Source organism: Cervus canadensis, chromosome 3, assembly GCF_019320065.1.
Source record: "Cervus canadensis isolate Bull #8, Minnesota chromosome 3, ASM1932006v1, whole genome shotgun sequence".
NCBI classification, from domain to species: domain Eukaryota; kingdom Metazoa; phylum Chordata; class Mammalia; order Artiodactyla; family Cervidae; genus Cervus; species Cervus canadensis.
Genome location: NC_057388.1, coordinates 21494452 through 21515845, shown reverse-complemented (window position 1 = coordinate 21515845; position 21394 = coordinate 21494452). Strand labels below are relative to the sequence as shown.

Here is a 21394-nt window from a genome sequence, read left to right as displayed (position 1 = left end):
TAGTCCCTTTGGGCTTAGAGTCAGTAAGTTACCAGTTTTTGCTAGAGCAGGATACAGCACCAGCCTCTAATAGCTTTTCTAATCTCTGTCCACACTTCCTAAATAATCCTTTTATTAAACTCCGACTTACTCATTTTAATGGTATCTTCTGTTTCCTATTGGGATCCTGACACATGGGATCCTTCACCAGGACACAAAGACTGAGATGGAGTTACAGAAACAAAGGCTTATCAGGAAATTATTCCTGTGAAAAATAAAATAGAAGAAATGGAAGATAAGGCAGAAAGAGTCTTTAGACAACAATGCGGCTCAAATACCTGAGAAAAGAAGGAAGGTGGAAGAGGCAGCATTGGTTATGCATAGCATCAGATTATAATGCAGACAGGCCAGTCTCAGCCAGTCCATTGGGGAGTTTTGGAGCAAATATGGATCTTTAAAGGCTTCCCCCATTGGACAAAAGTGGCATGACCTTCATACATCCAACACCTTTCATCATTAACCTCTACCTCTAAAGAATGTGACTTTGCTTCAAAAGCTACATGTATTCTGAAGAAAAAAGAACTCAAAACTGTCAGCTAACTGTACCCTTTGCAGCCGGATGCAAGTTCTTTCTTGAAGGCAGAGCCTAGTAGCACAGCTCTATGGTTGCCATATCAGGGAAACTGTATTTCCATATCTTCACATATTGTCTGTATCAGACAATTCACAATATCATGCCTCTGTATTTCTTTTATTAGTTCTAGGCTTATCTCACTATCTACTAATCCTTTAAATCTGGAGTTCTCTTCACAAATTTGCTACATCCCAAAACAAATACACTGATTTTACTCTTCTTCTTACTCTTGATACTGCTCTAGTATTTAGAAACTTTAAACTCCAGCCTTATGTTGTTGTTGTTTAGTTGCTAACTCATGTCTGACACTTTGCGACCCCATGGACTGTGGCCTGCCAGGCTCCTCTGTCCAAGGGATTTCTGGAATATTCTGGCAAGAATAACTGGAATGGATTGCTATTTCCTTCTCCACGTCATCTTCCTGACCCGGGGGTTGAACCCTTGCCTCCTGCAGTGCTTGATGGGTTCTTTACCACTGAGTCACCAGGAAAGTCCTCTGTGCACTGTGCTCAAGCCAAAACTGTAGGAGTCATTCCTGACTCCCTCATCCTGCACACAGTGTATCCTGTTCATTATCAGATCTGACTCCAGGAATGTATCTTGAATTTGTCTTTTTACTTTCATCTCTACTATGACTTTCCTACTTAAAGCCACTACCAGCTCTCATCCAGTTACTGGAATAGCCCTCTGTTTTGGCCTTCCCACTTCCATTCATTTTATCTTCCAATTCATTGAAGAAAAAGAAACTTTCTAAGATATATGGGGAATATGTTTGTCTCCTTCTCAAAAGATGTCAGTGGCTTCATAATTTGCTGCTGCTGCTGCTAAGTCGCTTCAGTCATGTCCGACTCTGTGTGACCCCATAGACGGCAACCCACCAGGCTCCCCCATCCCTGGGATTCTCCAGGCAAGAACACTGGAGTGGGTTGCCATTTCCTTCTCCAAAGCATGAAAATGAAAAGTGAAAGTGAAGTCTCTCAGTTGTGTCTGACTTGTAGTGACCCCATGGACTGCAGCCCACCAGGCTCCTCCATCCATGGGATTTTCCAGGCAAGAGCACTGGAGTGGGTTGCCATTGCCTTCATAATTTACTTGAGCTAAATCCTCAACATGGTCCCTAAGAAAGTTCATGTTGTGGCTTTTACCTGTTTCTGCGGTCTAATCACATGCCTCTTTCCCGCTTCTTCACCAGGCTTCAGTCATACTTGCCTTCTATGGAGGTCTTCTCATATTTATATTCTTTTGTTTTGTGTTTGTTTCTTCACTTCCAGGTTCTGCTCAAAATGTTTTTCTTCTCACTCAAGTTTATAACTATTACTCAACTTTTATGATTTAATTTAAATAAAACTTCTCTGTGTATTCCACTTTGGAACTCTTAATCTAAATCAGGGCTCTTTCATAGACTTCCATTACCTGTATCTCATATAACTTACTCACAGTTTGGGGTGGTGGTAAAGAATCCTTCTGCCAGTGCAGGCGATGCAGGAGATGTGGGTTTGATCCCTGGGTTGGGAAGATCCCCTAGAGGAGGAAATGGCAACCCAGTCCAGTATTCTTGCCTGGGAAATCCCATGGACAGAGGAGCCTGGCAGACTACAGTCAATGGGGTGGTGAAGAGTTAGACGTAATTTAGTGGCTGAGCACATACATTGCAGCTTATAATTATTTATTTGAGTAGTTGGTTTGTTGAATGTGGATCTTTCAACCAAACAAGATCCAGGAACTGTCTTATAACTGCATCATGAGTGTTTGGCTCAGTGCCTATCATGTTACTGGGTCTCAATGTACACCTCTTTTCATAGATAAATGAACAAATAATTATAAACCAAGTGATAACTTTAGTATTCCATTTAATTTCATCCTATTTTAATTTCAGAAATTGTATGATTGATATTTTGGCTCTCATCCTTTTTCAATCCTATGATTTTTCCATGGGTTACCTTATTTGGGGGGATTTATGACCCTTGAATCCCAGTAAGTATTTTCAGTCATCAAAATTCATGTACATGGAGTCTTCCGTGTGCCTTAGCATGTATTAACATTATTCATTGATTGGAGTCATTACACACTGACTTTGAACAATTATTTAGAAATCTACATTTAATATGAGTAATATGCATCCAACTAATCGGATCCATTTATCTAGATGTTGTTATTGTTGTTTAGTCACTAAGTTGTGTCTGATTCTTTTTGTGACTCCATGGACTGTAGCCAGCTATGTTCCTCTGTCCATAGGATTTTCCAGGCAAGAATACTGGGGTGGGTTGCCATTTCCTTCTCCAGGGGATCTTCCTGTCACAGGGATTGAATCCGCATGGCTCAGAGGATTCTTAACCCCTGAGCCACCAGGGAAGCCCCTTATCTAGACATTGCTTGTGCCTTATTCCTGAAGAGATTGATTTCCTTTCCTAATTCTGGGGAAATGTTTTAATTCAGGTACAACAGGCCAAAGAGCCTTCTCCAACTCCTCCATTGTCAGTATTTCCTACCACCAACTAAGCAAAGTGGCACATCCATTGACTAGTTGAGAATGCATTCCAACAGCCAGCAGAGTGGATTCTTCCTGACTTTCGTTTTATGTGCCCAAAGAAAACCCCATGCAGGAAAACAGGAAGTCTGTTGAAAGCATCATAAGAAATCTCAGCTGAATACTGTGATTTTCTTTGTATACATTTATAAAGAGGCAGAGACTATAAGGAAATGTTGCCATCATTCCCATCTCCTTCTGAGGCATAGCTGTGCCTCTTGATTTAATATGACACATGCAACATTTTTCTTTACAGACTTATGATACATTATTTCAACTAGTTTAAAATATTTGCTTAGGAAATATGATATGTTAGTTCAACTAGTTTAAAACATTTGATTAGGAAAACTGTCTTCATTTTTACCCCACCCTTACTTATTTTCTTATTTGGCTGCATATGTGAGAGCTGGAAATAACCAGAATTGTGAAAATCAAAAGGCTTCCATTAGGAGAAGAATCAGAAGGAGAAATTCTATTCAGAGCATACTGGTGTTGGAGTTAACCAGATCAAAGAACCAGAGAACTTACTTTGAGTCCTTCAGGGATGTCATTACCCTTTAAATACCTCTTGCTAAAATGCAAATGGATTAGATCAATTCAGAAATCCTGTCCTTGATACAAAAAGTGCAGACCTAAGGTGACAAGATAATGCTAAATAAAGAAAAGCTATGTAGTGTTTTTGTTAAATATCTAGATGTAATTTATATATTGTCCTGATGCTCCTGTGTAAGTGTTGTTATTATATATTGTTTAACTGACAGCTCAATTAATGCATCCCTTGGAAATGCTCATTCATACGAAGTCAGTTATATTTAACAACCAAACATAGAACCTATGTGAAGTAAAGCTTTTTTTTTTTTTTTTTTAAATTGTAAAAGCTTTGTATCTCTGAGCACAACTTATTTTGTTTGTGTCCAGTCAGTTGAAGGGAGAGGAGGTGGCTTTAGGGAAAGTGAAGCCTTTAGTGACTTCTGTTCCTGATGCCTTCTTTATGAGCCATTTTTTCTTTATCGACTTCAGGGTCTCCTTTTAACGGCCCTATCCTTGTTTTTCATTATGGAAAAAAGCATTTAAGTGAATTCATTCTATAAATATTTACATATCCCAAGCACTCTTCTAAGCCCAGTGAACCAGCTGTGAACAGATAAAACTCCATGCCTTCATGGAACTTCTATCTTAGAGCACATGAGAGGATGGTGACTCAAAATCTAATAAATGTGGTTCAGATGAAAGGCAAGTTCAACAAGTATTTTTAGTTATTTTATTTGTAGCTCAACTGCTAAAGAATCCACCTGCAATGCAGGAGACCCTGGTTTGATTTCTGGGTCGGGAAGATCCCCTGGAAAAGGGATAGGCTGCCCACTCCAGTATTCTTCGGCTTCCCTGGTGGCTCAGCTGGTAAAGAATCACCTGCAGTGTGGGAGACCTGGGTTTGACCTCTGGGTAGGGAAGATCCCCCTCGAGAAGGGAATAGCTACTCACTCCAGTATTCTGGCCTGGAGAATTCCATGGACTGTGCAGTCCATGGGTTTGAAAAGAGTCGGACATGTCCCTTTTTGACATTTGATAATAAGATGTTATATTCCAAACAAAAGTGTAATGGAGGGGTGGTGTGTATGAATGTTCAAGTGTAAATTGAATGACCAGGTGAGACTTTACTGAGAAAACATAATTTGTGTAAAGATCTGAAGAATGTTAGTTAATCAGTCTTTTTAAACATTTAAAAAATAAATGTTTATTGGTGTATAGTTGCTCTAGAATTTGTGTTAGTAGTTTCTGCTGTTACAGCAAAGTGAATCAGCTGTGTATATACATATATTCCCCATTTTTGGAGTTCCTTCCTATTTAGGTCACCACTAGCATTAAATAGAGTTCCCTGTGCTATACAGTAGGTTCTCATTAGAGATCTATTTTATATGTAGGTGATTTATTTTATACGTATTATCAATAGTGTGTATATATATGTCAATCCCAATCTCCCAATTCATCCCATGACCCCACTTCCCCACTTGATGTCCATACATTTATTTTCTACATCTCTGTCTCTATTTCTGCTTTGCACATAGATCATCTGTACCATTTTTCTAGATTACACATATATGTGTTAATACACGATATTTGTATTTCTCTTTCTGACTTATTTCACTCTGCATGACAGTCTAAACGCATCATTTTAAATTTGAGTTTCTTATACCAAATTAACTGAGGAATTTTAGTAAATTTCAGAGCAGGTATCCAGGTGGAAACCTGTAGTTAATTAATAAATTGCTATTGTAATTTTAATTAGCTTGTTGGTAATTTATCAGACAGACCTCTGGGGTCATGTCAGTTCATGAATACCCATGGACAGGCCATGTTAAGGAAAGTAGAGAGACCAGGGCAGCGGGTTAAGAAGCTATCACAATCCGAGTGAATGAGAAACTAAATGAAGACATTGACATTTTTCCAAAATGACATTTTCCCAATGTAATCAGGATTCTTGCCTTTCCTGTATTTCTTTTTGTTCCTTGTTACCTTCAGAATAGTGCCCCAGCCTCTTTATTTAGCATTGAAATTCTGTAAAAAATTGGCCTCTTATTGGTTTCTCTAATAGGTTTGTCTGCATTCCAGTAAAACTTGATTTACATAAAAAGCTGGTGAGCCAGTATTTTCTGTAATCAGTTGTTTGCCTAGCCTTGGTCTACTTTATGAGACTTCCATTCTTAGCATATGGCTTCCATTCTAAAAGTTAACTCACTAGAATAAAAAACTGCTAAAATTGTAGCCAATGTGTCAACATTCCAGGTAGGAAGTTGGAGGCAGAGAGAAGAGATTAAAAGAGCACTTTCCAGCTCTTTCCTCAAATAGAACCTTCCTATATATCTCACCCAACATCTGCCACATCTCACTGACCACTTCTTCATGCAAAGAACCCAAGGAATCTGTTTAGGTGGATGTATTTTCATTTAATAAAATTAGGTTTCTTGTTACCAACAAAGCAAGAAAGAATGGGTATTGTGTGGGTTTCTAGCAGTCTCTGTCCTGTCTGTCAGATTCCTAACAGGCGGGTCAATTTCTTCATTTGTCAAAATGGGAGACTGTTAGTGCCTCACAGAGTTCTTTGGTAAAGATTGAATAATCCAACACATAAATGCTGTCAGGAGAATGTCCTGCATACTGTAAGCTGTTAGTAAAGCTGACACATTGCTGAAATTGCCTCATTTTCATCTTTTGTGTGTTTCTTTGTTATATTTCTGGTGTCTGGAATGCTTTCAAGCACACAAGAGATTGATAAACATTTTTTGGAATGAATTAATGAACTGCCATTATCATCAGTTGAGGCTTTTAGGTTGTAGGTAACAGAAACTGATTCTGGCCCGCTTATTTGTTATTAAAATAATGATACCTTTAGAAGTGACAGGATACCTAGAGTGTCAGGCTCAAACAGGGACAGATATCCTCATTATTGCTGTAATCATTGAGACCAGAGCTATTTTCATGCTGTTCTTGCATAACTCCATTCAACAGTTAAAGCCCCATGAGAAGGAGTCTGATGATCAAAATGTTACTGAATCATCTGTCTCCTTCTGGATACAACAGGGCACCTTATTTTACAGCTCCACCAAAATGGCATCTAACTGGAGAGAAGCAAAGAGTCAGGATGCAATCAATGTGAAGGATGAAATCAGCAGAAAGAAACTGGGTGGAAAGCGCAAAATTATCTTTCACATAGTCTCATTCCTTTTAGTTTGTGTTGCTTCCACAATGTTATGGTTGTGATGTAAGAGCATGCTCTGGGAGAGAAAAAAAAGATCTAGCAATTTGGCCTCTGTTAATGCATGGATATCTTCATTTTTTTTTCCATTTAAAAGCAGACTGTCACCTTGTAAAACTAATTGCCGGAACCCTAAACATATGAGACCAACACAAAGAGATTTTTTTGTTGTTGTAGTTTTTTTTTAGGGTAAGATGACAGAATATGACAGTAAGGTTGTAGGGTTGATAGTGGAGAAGAGTAAAGAGATGCTGAAAAAAGATTAGGCACTAATGCCAAATACAGATTCCATGCCTTTAGGTAATGACATCTATACGCTTAAGCCTTCCAGTGATTTAACTGCATAAACTAAGTAATTGTTTCTAAATATTTTAGTTTCAATAATGATTACAGTGCCAGTCAGGTGGGTCACTGAGTGATTGATTACTGTCTCTGATAAAAAGTTAAAGCCAGATGGTTTTTCATTTTGTTTGCTTTTATAGATGTTGCAGTGAATGGAGGGCCATGACAACCTAGGGGTTTATTTTTAAGCATGATTCACAGTAGTTCTATCTACTATCATTATGAAAGTCAGTCAGACATTTGAAATTGCTTTAGTCTGGTAAGTTTTATTGGGAGTTTTAAATGGTATAATTAATTTTTCTTTTTTACTGTTAGGAAAACAGTCAGTTTATACGACTCCCATACTGATGTGCATAATTGTAAATATACATGCTGTGGGCTTCCTCAGTGGTCAGTGGTAGAGAATCTGCTTGTAGGGCAGTAGATGCAGGTTCTGTCCCTGAGTTGGGAAGATCCCCTGGAAGAGGAAATGACAACCTACCCTAGTACTCTTGCCAGGAAAATCCCATGGACAGAGGAGCCTGGCAGGGTACAGTCTATGGGGTCACAAAGGATCAGACAGAGTGACTGAACACACACACACACACACACAAATCTGTGCTACTGTTGATGACCATTCCAAACCATTGTTAGAAAATTGACAGACCAGCAGTTTGTTTGTTTAGGTAACTTAGATCTTACTTAGCTTCATTTAAAAATTTGGGTTTAAACATAGCATTCATTTAGATATTTAAAAAACTGATCAGTTCAGATTGATAAAAATGGCACCTTTCTTTACTCTTGGAATATGGAGTTTATAAAGCTGAACAACATAAGAAAACCACTTGTATGAAACTAGACCTTATAAATTTTTCTTCACACTTTGTATTTTTAATCATATTTCGTCTATGATTTGGCATTAGAAAATGTATATTAAATGCCATTAAAGAGTGAACAATGAAATATTATGCAAAATAGAATAACTTTGAAATATATTACTTAGGAATTAAAAATCTTCAGCATTCTATAACTTGTCAGTTTTTTTCTTCATTTAATAAAGCTAATCTTTCAATCTTTATGTTTTTCTTTCTACAGTGATTTAATACTTTATTGAAACTACAAACTCATATCCACAGCAGTCTCATGTTGACAGATTGCATAGTTTGAAAGCATGACATATTTTATAATGAAACTTGCCATGTGGAAACTTTGAAGCCTAAATTCTGCCAAAGTCTGAATAAAGAATTCCTCACCTGGCATGTAAGAGATCTCCTGACCACCACCATGACAAACCAGGAAAAGTGGGCCCACCTCAGCCCCTCAGAATTTTCCCAGCTTCAGAAATATGCTGAGTGTAAGTATTCATATTGATATGATTTTACTTGGTATTTATTTTAAATGACATATTATATACCTACAGAAACATATTATGGGTCCTGTTCAGCATCGGGATAAATGTCTTTTGTGTTTGCAAGTAAGTGGACTTGAAGCTACTTGTTTGGTGTGAGGAAAAGGAAAATCACTAAATCTAGAAGAAAAAGAACTGGATGTTAGATGCAAAACTGAACTTGGAAACCCTCTAGCTGTCATAGGTGTGATACAAAGGATAAAGCAGTTTGGGAAAATAGAGATTGGTGAGTCTGTAACCAAGAAGAAGGATCAGCAGAAGTAAGAGGGAAAGTGAGATTTTTTTCCCATGTTTTTTAGCATAACATTTCAGTAAGACTGGGAATAGGGAGTCTTAGATACATTGTGGCCAATCCCACATGTATAATAAGAGGTTGTAAAATAAAAACAAAGAATAGAATAAGAGATTGTAAAAGAAAGAGAAGGTATTAGGGTGTGTGTGTTAATACAAAGATAAGCCATCGTGATTTGCTTTATAGTGTGCAGTTTTTAAATATGATTATCTTTACACATAAACAGCAGGATTGTATTTACTGTTTCTACCATGGATTTTCGAAAATATATATATTTCACAAATTGAGTTTCAACTGTAAATATGAGGGGACAGCTGTGTCAAGGTATTAGAGAAAATGAAGCAACGAAGAAAGCAGCAAAAGGTTGCTGGGAGCATGATGAGTAGAGAAAAATTAAGCAGAGAATGTCATAAGAATGGTGATTATGAGTGACTAAAATGCAAGAAATGGACAGTGAGAAAGAACCAATAGCACACAGTAGTGAAGGAGGCAGAAGGTGCAGCAGCTGGCTGGAGATGCTTATGCCAAGAGTTGGGGTGTGTAGGAGAGAAGTGACAAGAATGAACTGAATGATGTTTTGAAGGAGAGGTGGAGAAAAGGATTAAACTCAAATGAGGGATCTTGAATAACAATAAGTAGATAGGTGAGTGAATAATAACACTCACATTTATGGGGTACATATTGTAAGACAGGAACTGTCTTAGAATATCTGTTTATCTGAAGCGGCCAATAAATAGGTATTCCAGTCTTTCTAACTGGAGGGCTGAAGTGTTCTGGGTAAGGTTTTGAGAGTGCTTGTGGGTATTTGCAAGGAAGATGCAAATTCCTTTAAGAACCTGTGAGTTTTCTCCACCAATAATGATTAAAAATAAACAAAACAAAATAAACGGCGACTACCAAATTGGGAGGGGGAGGGCAAATAATTGATATCAAAATGTGGTCCCAGCTTCAAAAACTGTTTGGAGCCCCTGAAAGCATGGTTCGTCTACTTCTCTCGTTAGGACAGTTTAGTCCAGAATGGCTAAATTCTTGGCAGCATGTTTATACTCAGTAGTTTTGAAGTTGACTAAAAATTGATTTACCTATGTTTTCTAATTTTTATATGCTCTTTACTGTAAATATATCTGAACATCTTTACGGAGAGTATTCTGCTTTGCATGGTGGGAAATGCAGATATGCATTTTTGGAATTTACAGTTCAATGAAGGCTAGGAACTGATGGATAAATGACTCTACATCTAGATAAAATATAATCTAAGGGCTACAAGCAAAGTTTAGGTATCCGTAGGGTTACAGTGTACCACTTGAGATAGGGAGAAAGTGAAATCTTCATGAAAGAAGAATTTGAAATGAATTAAAACAAAAGACAATGTACATGCAGAAAAATGATATATTTTAAAAGAAAAATTTAGCATATATTTGAGAAAGTGACATGAGCCACATTTAGCTACAACACAAATTAAAGAAGTGAGTGAGTTAAGGCTGAGATGAGATGGAATTATGAGATGGAATATATATGAGATGGAATATATATGAGATGGAATTAAATATATGAGATGGAATTAAAATATACAATACACAACTTGAGTTAGACAGTGAAAAGTATTTGTAGGATGCTAAGGGTAGGTTGTTATGAACAGGACTATACCCCAAGAATCTGAATTTGCAAATATGAAAATAGTATTTGAAACAGACTGAAATTATGGCAGTGAGCTACTGCAATAAACTAAAAATTTGAATGGAGAAAGATGATAATAAAAACATAGATTTAATATTATATCATTAAAACTAATGGAAGAGAATTTAGGCAATAATAAAATATGAGAATTGAGAGAGAGACAAGCAGATTTCAGCTCTAAAAATTTGATTAGAAAGACAGGAGAGTTTGGTGACATAATTCCCTAAGTAAAATAAACATAATGGTTTTGTTTAGGTTATGTTGAACTTTGCTGGACTTTTAAAATATATTTTCCAGTGCTCAGGTACCTACAGGAAGCATACCTATGGAGGCACTAATATAAAATAGATAAATTATTGCCACAGCAGCTAAGTTATTATTTAGAATAACTTTTGCTCAAATATTCAAATTTCATTTGAACTGATATGTAGAATTTAATGCTAAAGTATTAAATATATTATTGACCACTACTTTTATTTTATTGGCTAAGGAATATGGGAGTACATTTAATTACATCATTAAAATACTTCATTTTGCAATAAATTTGCAGAAATACCTATGACAGGTATAATAAAAATTGTCAAATGTAAAAGTTGTAACCTATTGAGACAAAAACTAATGGGCATTCAATAAAATAGTGAGCAGTAACACAGTAAGTATAAGAACATTATTGAAACAGATTTTTTAAGAAGACAAGTTAACTGTAAAGGAAATAAATAGTGCTGATTCCATGATCATTAAACTTCTACTCTGTTTTAAATAACCTTGACAGCAATGAAAAGTGCTAGATTTAATCCTTGAAGTTTTCTGTATAATTAAAAAGCAAAGACCATTACAATTCAGATGTATCTTTGTGTAATAAATTGCCATTGTCAAAACATAACAGGAAACAAACTTATTAGCCTGAAGATTATAAAAGGGATATCTTTACCATGCTATTCAGTACATGTCATCAGTTTATTTGCAGCCTTTAAGGATCAGATTTTTCATGTTGCAATGCAATGTTGGCAAAGTGACATTCTTCCATAGTCTGTTGGAAAAATGCTACATTAGATTTTAATTACTTTCTTGATTTTAATTGTTTTGTGACTTTCAATAAGAAATTGTTTATATATATTAAATGACTCAATTTTTAAAAGTTATTAACTTAAGTCTATATTTGTAGCATGCCAAGGTTATATGTCCTGGAGAAGGAAATAGCACCCCACTCCAGTATTCTTGCCTGGAAAATCCCATGGACTGAGGATCCTGGTAGGCAACAGTCCATGGGGTTGCAGAGTCGGACACAACTGAGCGACTTCACTTTCACTTAAGGTTATATGTGGTACATTTCAAACAAGTGTTTTATATGCTTTTGGCGAATGAAGGTGTGGTTGTCAGTTTCTTGGTTGAGAGGAATGAATTCATGGAACTCTTACCCCCACAAAACCAAATCACTGTGTTAGTCATATAATACCATATAGATCTTTTCCTCAAGTCATCTGATTTTGAGTTCTCTCCACAATTGCCATAATATATCATGTCTTACTTTGTTTGGGCTGCTAAAATGAAATACCACAGACTGGGTAACTTATAAAGAATAGAAATTTATTTCTCATAGTTCTGGAGGTTGAAATTCTGAGATCAGGTTGCCTGCATGGATTCTGATAAAGGTCTTCTTTTGAGCTGCAAACTGTCGGCTTCTTGTATTCTCACATGGTCGAAAGAACAAGAGGAGCAGCAAGTTCTCCTGGGATGCTTATAAAGGCTCTAATCAGAGTTCTAGGTTCAGGACCTCAGGAGAAATTGTCATTTCCTCCTCCAGGGGAACTTCCTGACTAAGGGATTAAACTGGGGTTTCCTGCGTCTCCTGCAGAGCAGGCAGATTCTTTATGACTGAGTCATAGGGGAAGCCCATTTACCTCCTAAAGTCCCCCCTCCCCCCATATTGCAAAATAGGATTCCAACATATGCATTCGGGGAGACACAAATTTTATTATACACTGCACCTGCATTATACCCTGCACCTATATATGGCTTTCCTCATAATTAATAGGGGAAAAATTAAATGATATTGGCATAGCGTTCCTGGTTCGGCAGCTAGCACATCAAACAGTTTGTATTCAAGTCCTGGTCCCACCATAGTACAGCAAAGTACATAGTACTTTGACTTTCAAAAGTTATATAACATCTTTGTGTCCCAATTTTCATACTTCTAAAATGGGAAAAATAATAAATATGTCAAATGTCGTGAGTATTAAATTGAATGAGTTAATATATGTCAAGTAATGAGAACAGCGCCTTGTGAGTTGCAAGTAATGTAGCTGTTTACAATCATTATTTTCATAGAGAAGGAGAGACTGTTTTGTTGGCTGTTTGAACATATTGTTGATGATCGAGTTAAAAAGTGCCACATTTTGGAGCATGAAGAACCAATGACTTTTTTCTGCTACAGGACCAAATTTTTCCCACAAGGTAGAAGCTTCTGGTGCTGTTGGCAGCCTCCGATCTGTGTTGTCCCCACAAATGCTCAAGGCAGCTAATGCGAAGCCCGCTGTGGCCGCCTACAGCATGCTGAGCGCATGCTCCGGTTTAGGTTTTCAGACTGAGTCACTCCATGGGAAGCATTTCCATTGATATGTGGGAGAGGAGTATAATTTTCTCTCCCACTCTTTATAAAGTCATCCAAACTGTTGTTGTAAGATGAAGAGCTCTCACTCCTGCTGTGTAGAGAATTGAGTTTATCAGATTATTAGTTTGTCAGTGCTTCCTGCTGTGGTTTCAAGACACTGCAAAGGGTTAAGAAATTCCAAATCTTTTCATGGATGAAAATATTTTCTATGTAAAATCTACACAGTATTTCCAAGTGATTCATTATCTGCCCACATATTGTCACTTAGGATTAGCTTTTTATTTGCTATATATAAAGAATGTTATAGAGCATGTAAATTATTTTTGAGAAATACTATGTTATTACAGTGGGAACACTTCTGAACTTCCATAAATTTCATACTGTTTATAGCAGCTGGCATTGTAGAGAGTTGCAAAATTATATGATGAACTTGTTCTTTTCAATAAGGACCAGTATGCCTGATATTTGGACCTAGTGTACAATCTCTTCCATTGGAGACAGGTGTGCAGTATGACTTTGTGGAAAGAACACAGGCTTTGCAGGCAAATTAATATTTGATGGCATTGAACCTCTGCTCTATTTTCGACTTATTAGCCCTGGGGTCTTGGGGAGGTTATATATGCTACCTGTGCCTCAGCTTTCTCACCTGGAAAAGTGGAATTCCACCTCACAGTATGGTAGGATTTAATGAGAGAGTAGCCATCATCATCAATAATGGATTTTTAGTCCCCTGTTCTAAATACAAGTATTGATTCATTTAATACAGTAAGCCTTAGAGGAGGCAGATGATCTCTTAGGAAGATTACTTGGCCCATTGATGTGGCACAATAAGTGATGACAAAGATCAAAACAGTAATAATTCATTTAATATTTCTTACAAAGATCACTTTGTTATTAAACAGGCTGTTAATCATGATTCACAAGTAGGAGAATCTGGAATCCAGGATTCGTCAGGTCCTCTATCTCCAATAGCCACAACCATCTCTCAAAGGGCTTTTGTATACAGGACAGAGCTTCTAACTGTGGCTGTGGCTTTTGCCTCCAGATATACCTCTCTGTTCTCTTATTCTGCTTCATTGCACTGGATACTGTGTGGAATTCCATGATGCCCTGTCTTAAGTGGAGTCATTTTTCATAATCCTGCCCATGTGTCTTCGTTTCTGTAACCTCCCTTAGTCTTCCTTATGAAAAACATGGGAGGGAAAAGAGAGGAGAATAAAATCAGCACACAATTGTAATAATAATAATAATAAATTGGCGGAGTCCTTTTCAATCTTAAGTAGTTTTCCTCTCCCAAGAAACCCCACCCTCCAGCACAATGATCTGTATCTTTGAGAGCTCTTTTGTGCTTATCCATACCTGATGGTTTAGGAGGTGGAGGGAGAGACTAGACCTCCCCTGTGCATATTCAGTTTATTGGTAAACAAATTTAGATCCCATACTAGCCTTCGAATTCATCTCAATGGGATGAGCTCTCTTACTTTTGTCCTGGGCTCTTTGTTACATTGGCTCTATTTTGGGAGGCCAGGCCACTTAATGTTAATTACTCTCTTCTCCCAGACAGAAGAATAAATGGCTCAGAGTCAATTAGCATAGTGGCTGAAAACATATAACTCCTTGTTAGGTTAAACTGGGTTTGAGTTCAAGTGCTGTGATGTACACCTTGTTTTCCTCACTATGCCCTGGGATTGCAGTGATGATTCAGTGTGAAGAGGCCTGTAAAGTGCTCAGTACTCAATAAATTACTCTTTTGTTGAGAATCCTGATGGTGTGGACGGAGGTGATTTCCTATGAAAATGAGGACTTTGTTCTTCGATTTATGCCTGCTCACTTCTACCACTCACGCAGACTGTCTTGACTTTGCCCTGACACTTGTCTGCAGTTGGAATCTGTGACTCTGTTTTAGATAATCCATGTCTCTTGTTTCCGACCCTGTTTCTTCTTATTCATGTTGATTAACTCAGCAGTTCCTGGCTCTGACCCAGATTTTATTTCTGGAATGTGTGTTGGTGCATAATCTCTTTCGCCTCATCCCTGGCTTTGGTTCCTATTTGTTGCACTGCTTCAGGCCGAATTTCCTCTTGGTGGCTTCTCTGGGTCCATGTAGCTTGCATTTTTCAATACCTAAATCTTGTAGTAGGAAGAGAAAGTATTAACTATGAATGTCTAAGTTTCCATTATTTCAGTATCCTGAAAAACCATCATTTTCAATGACTTTTAACATCTATTTTTTTCAACTTTTCAAAATTGCCGCAAAGCCATAAATTAAGATTTATGGTCAAACAAACTTTAATATTGAAGTTAGGATTTCTGTGAAATATTTTGGTCAGAGTGGACCAAATTGGGCTGACTGGAAAAATTAACAAAATCTCAGTGGCTTAACAAAACAGAAGCTTATTTCTTGCTCCTATTACATTTCCAAATCTGAATCAGCAAATGGTTTAATTTCACATTGTCCCTAATCAAGTCCCAGTCAGATGGAGTAGTCATCGGCTTTAAAAATTGGCACATGCTGTGACAGAGAGAAATAGACTTTGTACATTGGAGGCTGACTCTTAAGGCTTCTTCCTGATAATGTCATTGCTTATGTTTCTTTGGCCCAAGCAATCCACATGATCACATCTAACTTGAAGGGAGTACAGAAGTTCATTCCTTCTGTCTGTCTAGCATTGGGGAAGATAAAAATATTTGGTGAAAACTACAAATGTGGACAGTAACTCACAAGTATTTACTGTGGGACATTAAGAAAGTCATTGCAATCTCTTTAAGCTTCTGTTTCTTCACCTTACAAAATGAGACTAGTACTTCCCACTTATAAATAGTCTTGTTGTTATTACTAATATTATGATGAATTGTAACAAAAGTTATCATAAAAATTCATGCACGTTAAATTATGCACTTCATCCTTAGCTGGGACATTAAGAAAGTCATTGCAATCTCTTTAAGCTTCTGTTTCTTCACCTTATAAAATGAGACTAGTACTTCCCACTTATAAATAATTAGTCTTGTTGTTATTACTAATATTATGATGAATTGTAACAAAAGTTATCATAAAAATTCATACACGTTAAATTATGCACTTCGTCCTTAACTGAGTTGTAAATTAAAGGTTGTTATTTTCTAGAAGTTTCCTTAGATGCTGCCATCCACATTTTAGCAGGAAGTGCCCCCCCCACACATATGCACGTGCGTGCGTGCACACACACACACACACACACACACACACACACACACACACACACTCTAATATGAATATGTATACTAGAGGAACTTAATTTTACTCACTGCTTGTTATTTAGCCAGAAGTATTTAGTACCTTTTGGAAGGACTGATGCTGAAGCTGAAACTCAATACTTTGGCCACCTCATGTGAAGAGTTGACTCACTGGAAAAGACCCTGATTCTGGGAGGGATTGGGGGCAGGAGGAGAAGGGGACGACAGAGGATGAGATGGCTGGATGGCATCACCGACTCTATGGGCATAAGTTTGAGTAAACTCCAGGAGTTGGTGATGGACAGGGAGGCCTGGTGTGCTGCGATTCATGGGGTCGCAAAGAGTCGGACATGACTAAGCGAATGAACCGAACCCAACTGAACTCTTAGGCAGTATGCTTGGTTTCAGATAATACAGAAATGAATATCATGGTTCTTTTCGTCAAAGAGCTTAGTCTATTCAGAGAAGCTAAATACCATGGCAAATGATGATAAAGCAATAAAATACTTACTCCTGATATTATATACGCAAGATTTTTTTTTAAATGAGATACAGTTGACATATAACATTGTATTAGGTGTACACACAATGATTTGATATGTATTGCAAAATGATTACCACAATAAATTTAGTTAACATCTATCACTACAGTTATGATGTTTTCCTTATAATGAGAACTTTTAAGATGCACTCTCTTAGCAACTTTCAAATATATAATACAGCATTGTTAACTATTGTCACTATGCTGTTCTTATAAGGGGAAGTTTATACCTTTTAAACACGCTTACCCATTACACTCACCCCCTGCCCCTTGCCTTTGGAGAAGCACTATTTCGTTCCTGTAAGTTTCTAAGATTCCACGTGTAAATGAGATTATATATCTGTCTTTCTCTCTTCTGACTTACTTCACTTAGTATAATGTCCCTAAGGACCATACATGTTGTTGTCACAAATGTCTTTCTTTCTAGTGGATAGATAACGTATGTATAGCTATGTATATCAATTATATTTATATATATACACATAATTTTATTTGCCATTTATTTGTCTATGGACAATTAGATTGTTTATATATCTTGGCTATTGCAAATAATGCTGCAATGAAAATGAAGGTACAGAGATCTCTTCAGGATATTGATTTTATTTCTTTCAGATAAATACTTAGATGTGGAATTGCTGGAAAATATGGTAGTTCTATTTTTAAATTTTTGAGGCGTCTCCATACTGTTTTCCATAGTGGCTGTACCAATTTATATTTCCATCCACGGTGTACAAGGTTCATGTGTACATCCTCACTGATACTTGTTACCTGTTTGTGATGATGGCCATTTTAAGAGCTGTGAAGTGTTATCTCATTGTGATTTCACTTGGCATTTCTTCTTATAAGTGATGTAGAGCACCCCTGTTGGTACCTGAAATAAGCACCTTTCTCTGAGCAAATGTTTGGTGTTTCAGGCCATAGCCTCTGCACTGTGCCCTGTGGGTCAGAAAATTAAGAACTGATATTCTGTTATAGACTTGTGAGACTTTGGAACATAAACATAAACATTATCTGGCCAGGAGAGCCAGATAATCAGGGGGTACCTCCCCTGGGCACAGCTGCAAAAGCTGGGGTATCAGACCTATGTGCAAGCTCCTTTCTGGAATATCTGGCCACCTGGAGCAAGGTAGGTAGAGAGAGAGCGAAGATGGTGCCTGCCAGCCTCCTGTCTCTGGAGAGTATTACAGTCAGCCCTGTAGATGGGTATTAAATTAGATGCTTGCGCCTCAGGCCACAGCTTTTAAGCTTTTTAACTTAAGCTTAAAAGCTTAAGTTCTTTTTAATGAAAAGACTGGACATCTTTCCTACACAAAATGTTGCTTATTTTCTCCTGGAAGAAATCATTTTACTCATTTAAAATTCTGCATCACTCCATGATCTCTCTGTGGTATTGATTACATTAATATACCTATATCTACATCTCTCTATATATGTACAGATGTCTGATAAACAATACATAATATAGTTTCATTTTGAAGTCTGAGCATTACAGATTTAATCTGCTGCCTCTGCACTGGACCTGGGGGCTTAGCCACAGTAAGTCTGCTTGGGCTGTTATGAACATTTTCTCAGTTCCCAATAGCCTTGTGGGCCTTCTAGACACAAGCCCCATTGGCTTTTACAGATAGACATTTTGGAGGCCCCTCTCTCAAGTGAAAGGATTCAAAGCTGGGGCACCATATGTGGTGTTCAAACCCCTGGCTCATCAGGGAAAAGCTGGTAGTTACGAGTTCCCTCCTGGTTGTGGATCTCCACAGTGGGGCTGGGGCTCATGGCAGAATTGTGCCTCACCCTTTACTACCTGTTTTGATGTGGATTTTTTCTTGTTTGCCCTATACGTAGGGGTCATTCACATCCTCCTCATTTACGGAGTTCTTTCTTAGGGAATTATTCTACGTAGCTGTAGAGGAAGTGAGTTCAGGAGCTTCCCGTGTCACCATCTTGAACCAAAATCTAGCAAGACTCTTTGAGAGCTTTTAACTCTTCTGCACTTGGATAGGTGTTGAAAGGGGAGAGGAATTTTAGTTGAAAGTATTGAACAGAGTTTTTAAAAAGCAGAGAAACTCCAAATAGATATCAGAGCATGTGTTGAGGCATGAAAGAAAGTGACACATTAGGGAAGAGTTGGAAATGTGTGTTGGTGTATGTATATATTTGTGTCTCAGCAGGTGTGTGTGTACAAGGACATGTGTATGAAGACAATACTAAAGAATTCAGCCAGTCATATAATACAAATCTGTAAGTGGCATTAATAAAAGTTGAGAGAAATTAAAGATACTGAGTGGAAGAGAGGCAGAATATATACAAGCTCTTTATAGAATCTTAGCCATGAGAAAAAAGAGGAAGACTCAAAGTTAATTGAATAAAAAGAGGGATTTTGTTTTTTCATGTAGGAAAGAAAGACATGTTTATAGGAAACAAGTTGGGCAGCATATGAAGAAAAACACTTGGTGATGAAAGATTTTGAGCTTTATGGCCAAATCTAGAATTATGTTTTGGTTTTATTCAGTTTTCTGAAGTCCTCTACTGTTTATTTTCTTAATGTATTAGTTTTGGTCATTATCAAGTTATATAACCTTTCTAAAGTTTAATTTTCTCTACTGTGTAATTAAGAAAATAAAAAGCCCACTCACAAGAATGTTGTAAGTCTCAAATAAAATAATATGTGTGGAAATGCTTTGTGAATGGCAAACTACCATATGTAAGTTAATTATTGTTTTTATTGTTACTATCATTAGAATGTCCTGAGTTATCGTTCTATTTCTTTTCTTTTTTGTAGTTCAGTATCTCTGTTTCTCCCAAATACACATTTATAATTTTATTATTTATTGAATTGTACAGTTTGTTTCTGTGAGATTATGTGAGAAATACCATCCTATTTCTTGTGGCCTAATTTCCCACAATTTATCTTCAAATCCTGTTGCCTCTTTCAAAGCCTTGCCTAGGCAACATCAGGTACAAGGATTATTTTTGCATACCCCCAAAATGTATTTTATAAGGAAGAACATTGCCAAGACTATAGTGGGTCTGAGATCTTACCCTATTTATAGTCTTAGATGTTAGCTTGCTGTGGCTTCATGATGCTAGAAGAAGATGCAAGACTCCTGGGTCAGAGAAGGAGGAGTTTATTAATCATGTCACAGAAAACATGATGTTTCTTGTGTTATTATTGGCTCCCCTACTTTAGTTTTCACAGGGAAACAGGAAAAGGGCCTGGTGACCTTTGCACAAGTAGTGAGTTGAGTAAGGGGAACTGCCAAGTTTAGGGAACTTGAATGTTTTATAACAGACAGTAAACAAATATGCCTTTTGCTCAAAATGGGGTCACAATCTGTGTCTCTCATGGTTTTCCACTCCAAAAACATCCTTGAAATGATAGTTTAGGAGAAAAAGTAGTCTGTGCCTATGCTTGCAAAACTGGCAGAAACATGAAAGAAACATTGAGAATTGTTTCCCAATGAATATAAACGTGTGATAGTCTTTACCACCATAATCATTAGCCCACAAATTGTTGAAAACTTTCCCATCAGATTGCCTTTCAGCTCATATAAAGACAACTTCAGATTTGTGCCCAGATATCTCCTTGTCTTGGTCTCTAATTCCTCTTCTTCCCCTGTGCCCTACCACTAGGTTTTCAGGTATATCCTATTTACACCCTACTTTTCAAGATAGGAGAGTCACCTACTTTTCTATATTCATCCAGAGAGGATGAAGGGAAATACAGTTAGTTAAAGGTATTTTAGAGTCTACTGTGAAAAACAGGCATAATTCTTACATTTTATTTTTAAAAAGTCAGTCTTTTAAAATACAGTTCAGACACACACACACAACTTTTTCTTGCAAGTAGCATCGTTAATTTATTTTTCATTGTTTCATTATAGAATGAACACAGAAAGGAAGGATCTGGGAGAAGGAGACCAAAAGCTCCACTCCAGGCAAATTCTCCCCTTTTGTTGAATATGTTGCCCCTTCCCTGGTGGTTCAGCTGGCAAAGAATCCACCTGCAATGGGAGAGACCTAGGTTCGATCCCTGGGTTGGAAAGATCCCCTGGAGAAGGCAACAGCTACCCACTCCAGTATTCTGGCCTTGAGTATTCCATGGACTGTATTGTATGGTCCATGGGGTCAGAAAGAATCAGACTGAGCGACTTTCACTTTCGGAAGCTCAAATTGTAACACATTCTGCTCCAAAACTGATGACATGAGGCAGGACCCTCAACATTCATGCAATTGCAAGGAGTTCTCAAAGTGAAAGTGAAAGGCGCTCAGTTATGTCCCATTCTTTGCAACCCCCTGGACTGTTCAGTCCATGGAACTCTCCAGGCCAGAATACTGGAGTGGGTAGCCGTTGCTTTCTCCAAGGGCTCTTCCCAATCCAGGGATCGAATACAGGTCTCCCCCATTGCAGGCAGGTTCTTTACCAGCTGAGCCACCAGG

The 21394-nt window shown here is 37.5% G+C and overlaps 1 protein-coding gene across 4 annotated transcripts in view; it reads left to right on the top strand.

Annotated features, from left to right (window-relative positions):
- DGKB (diacylglycerol kinase beta) overlaps positions 1 to 21394 on the top strand; it is an 808737-nt gene that overhangs the window by 57369 nt on the left and 729974 nt on the right. For all 4 annotated transcript variants that reach the window (XM_043462754.1, XM_043462753.1, XM_043462752.1 and 1 more), the window contains exon 2: positions 8311 to 8569. In XM_043462754.1, coding sequence (XP_043318689.1) covers positions 8500 to 8569 — 70 coding nt within the window. In that variant the 5' untranslated portion in view covers positions 8311 to 8499. The remainder of the gene's footprint in view (positions 1 to 8310; positions 8570 to 21394) is intronic.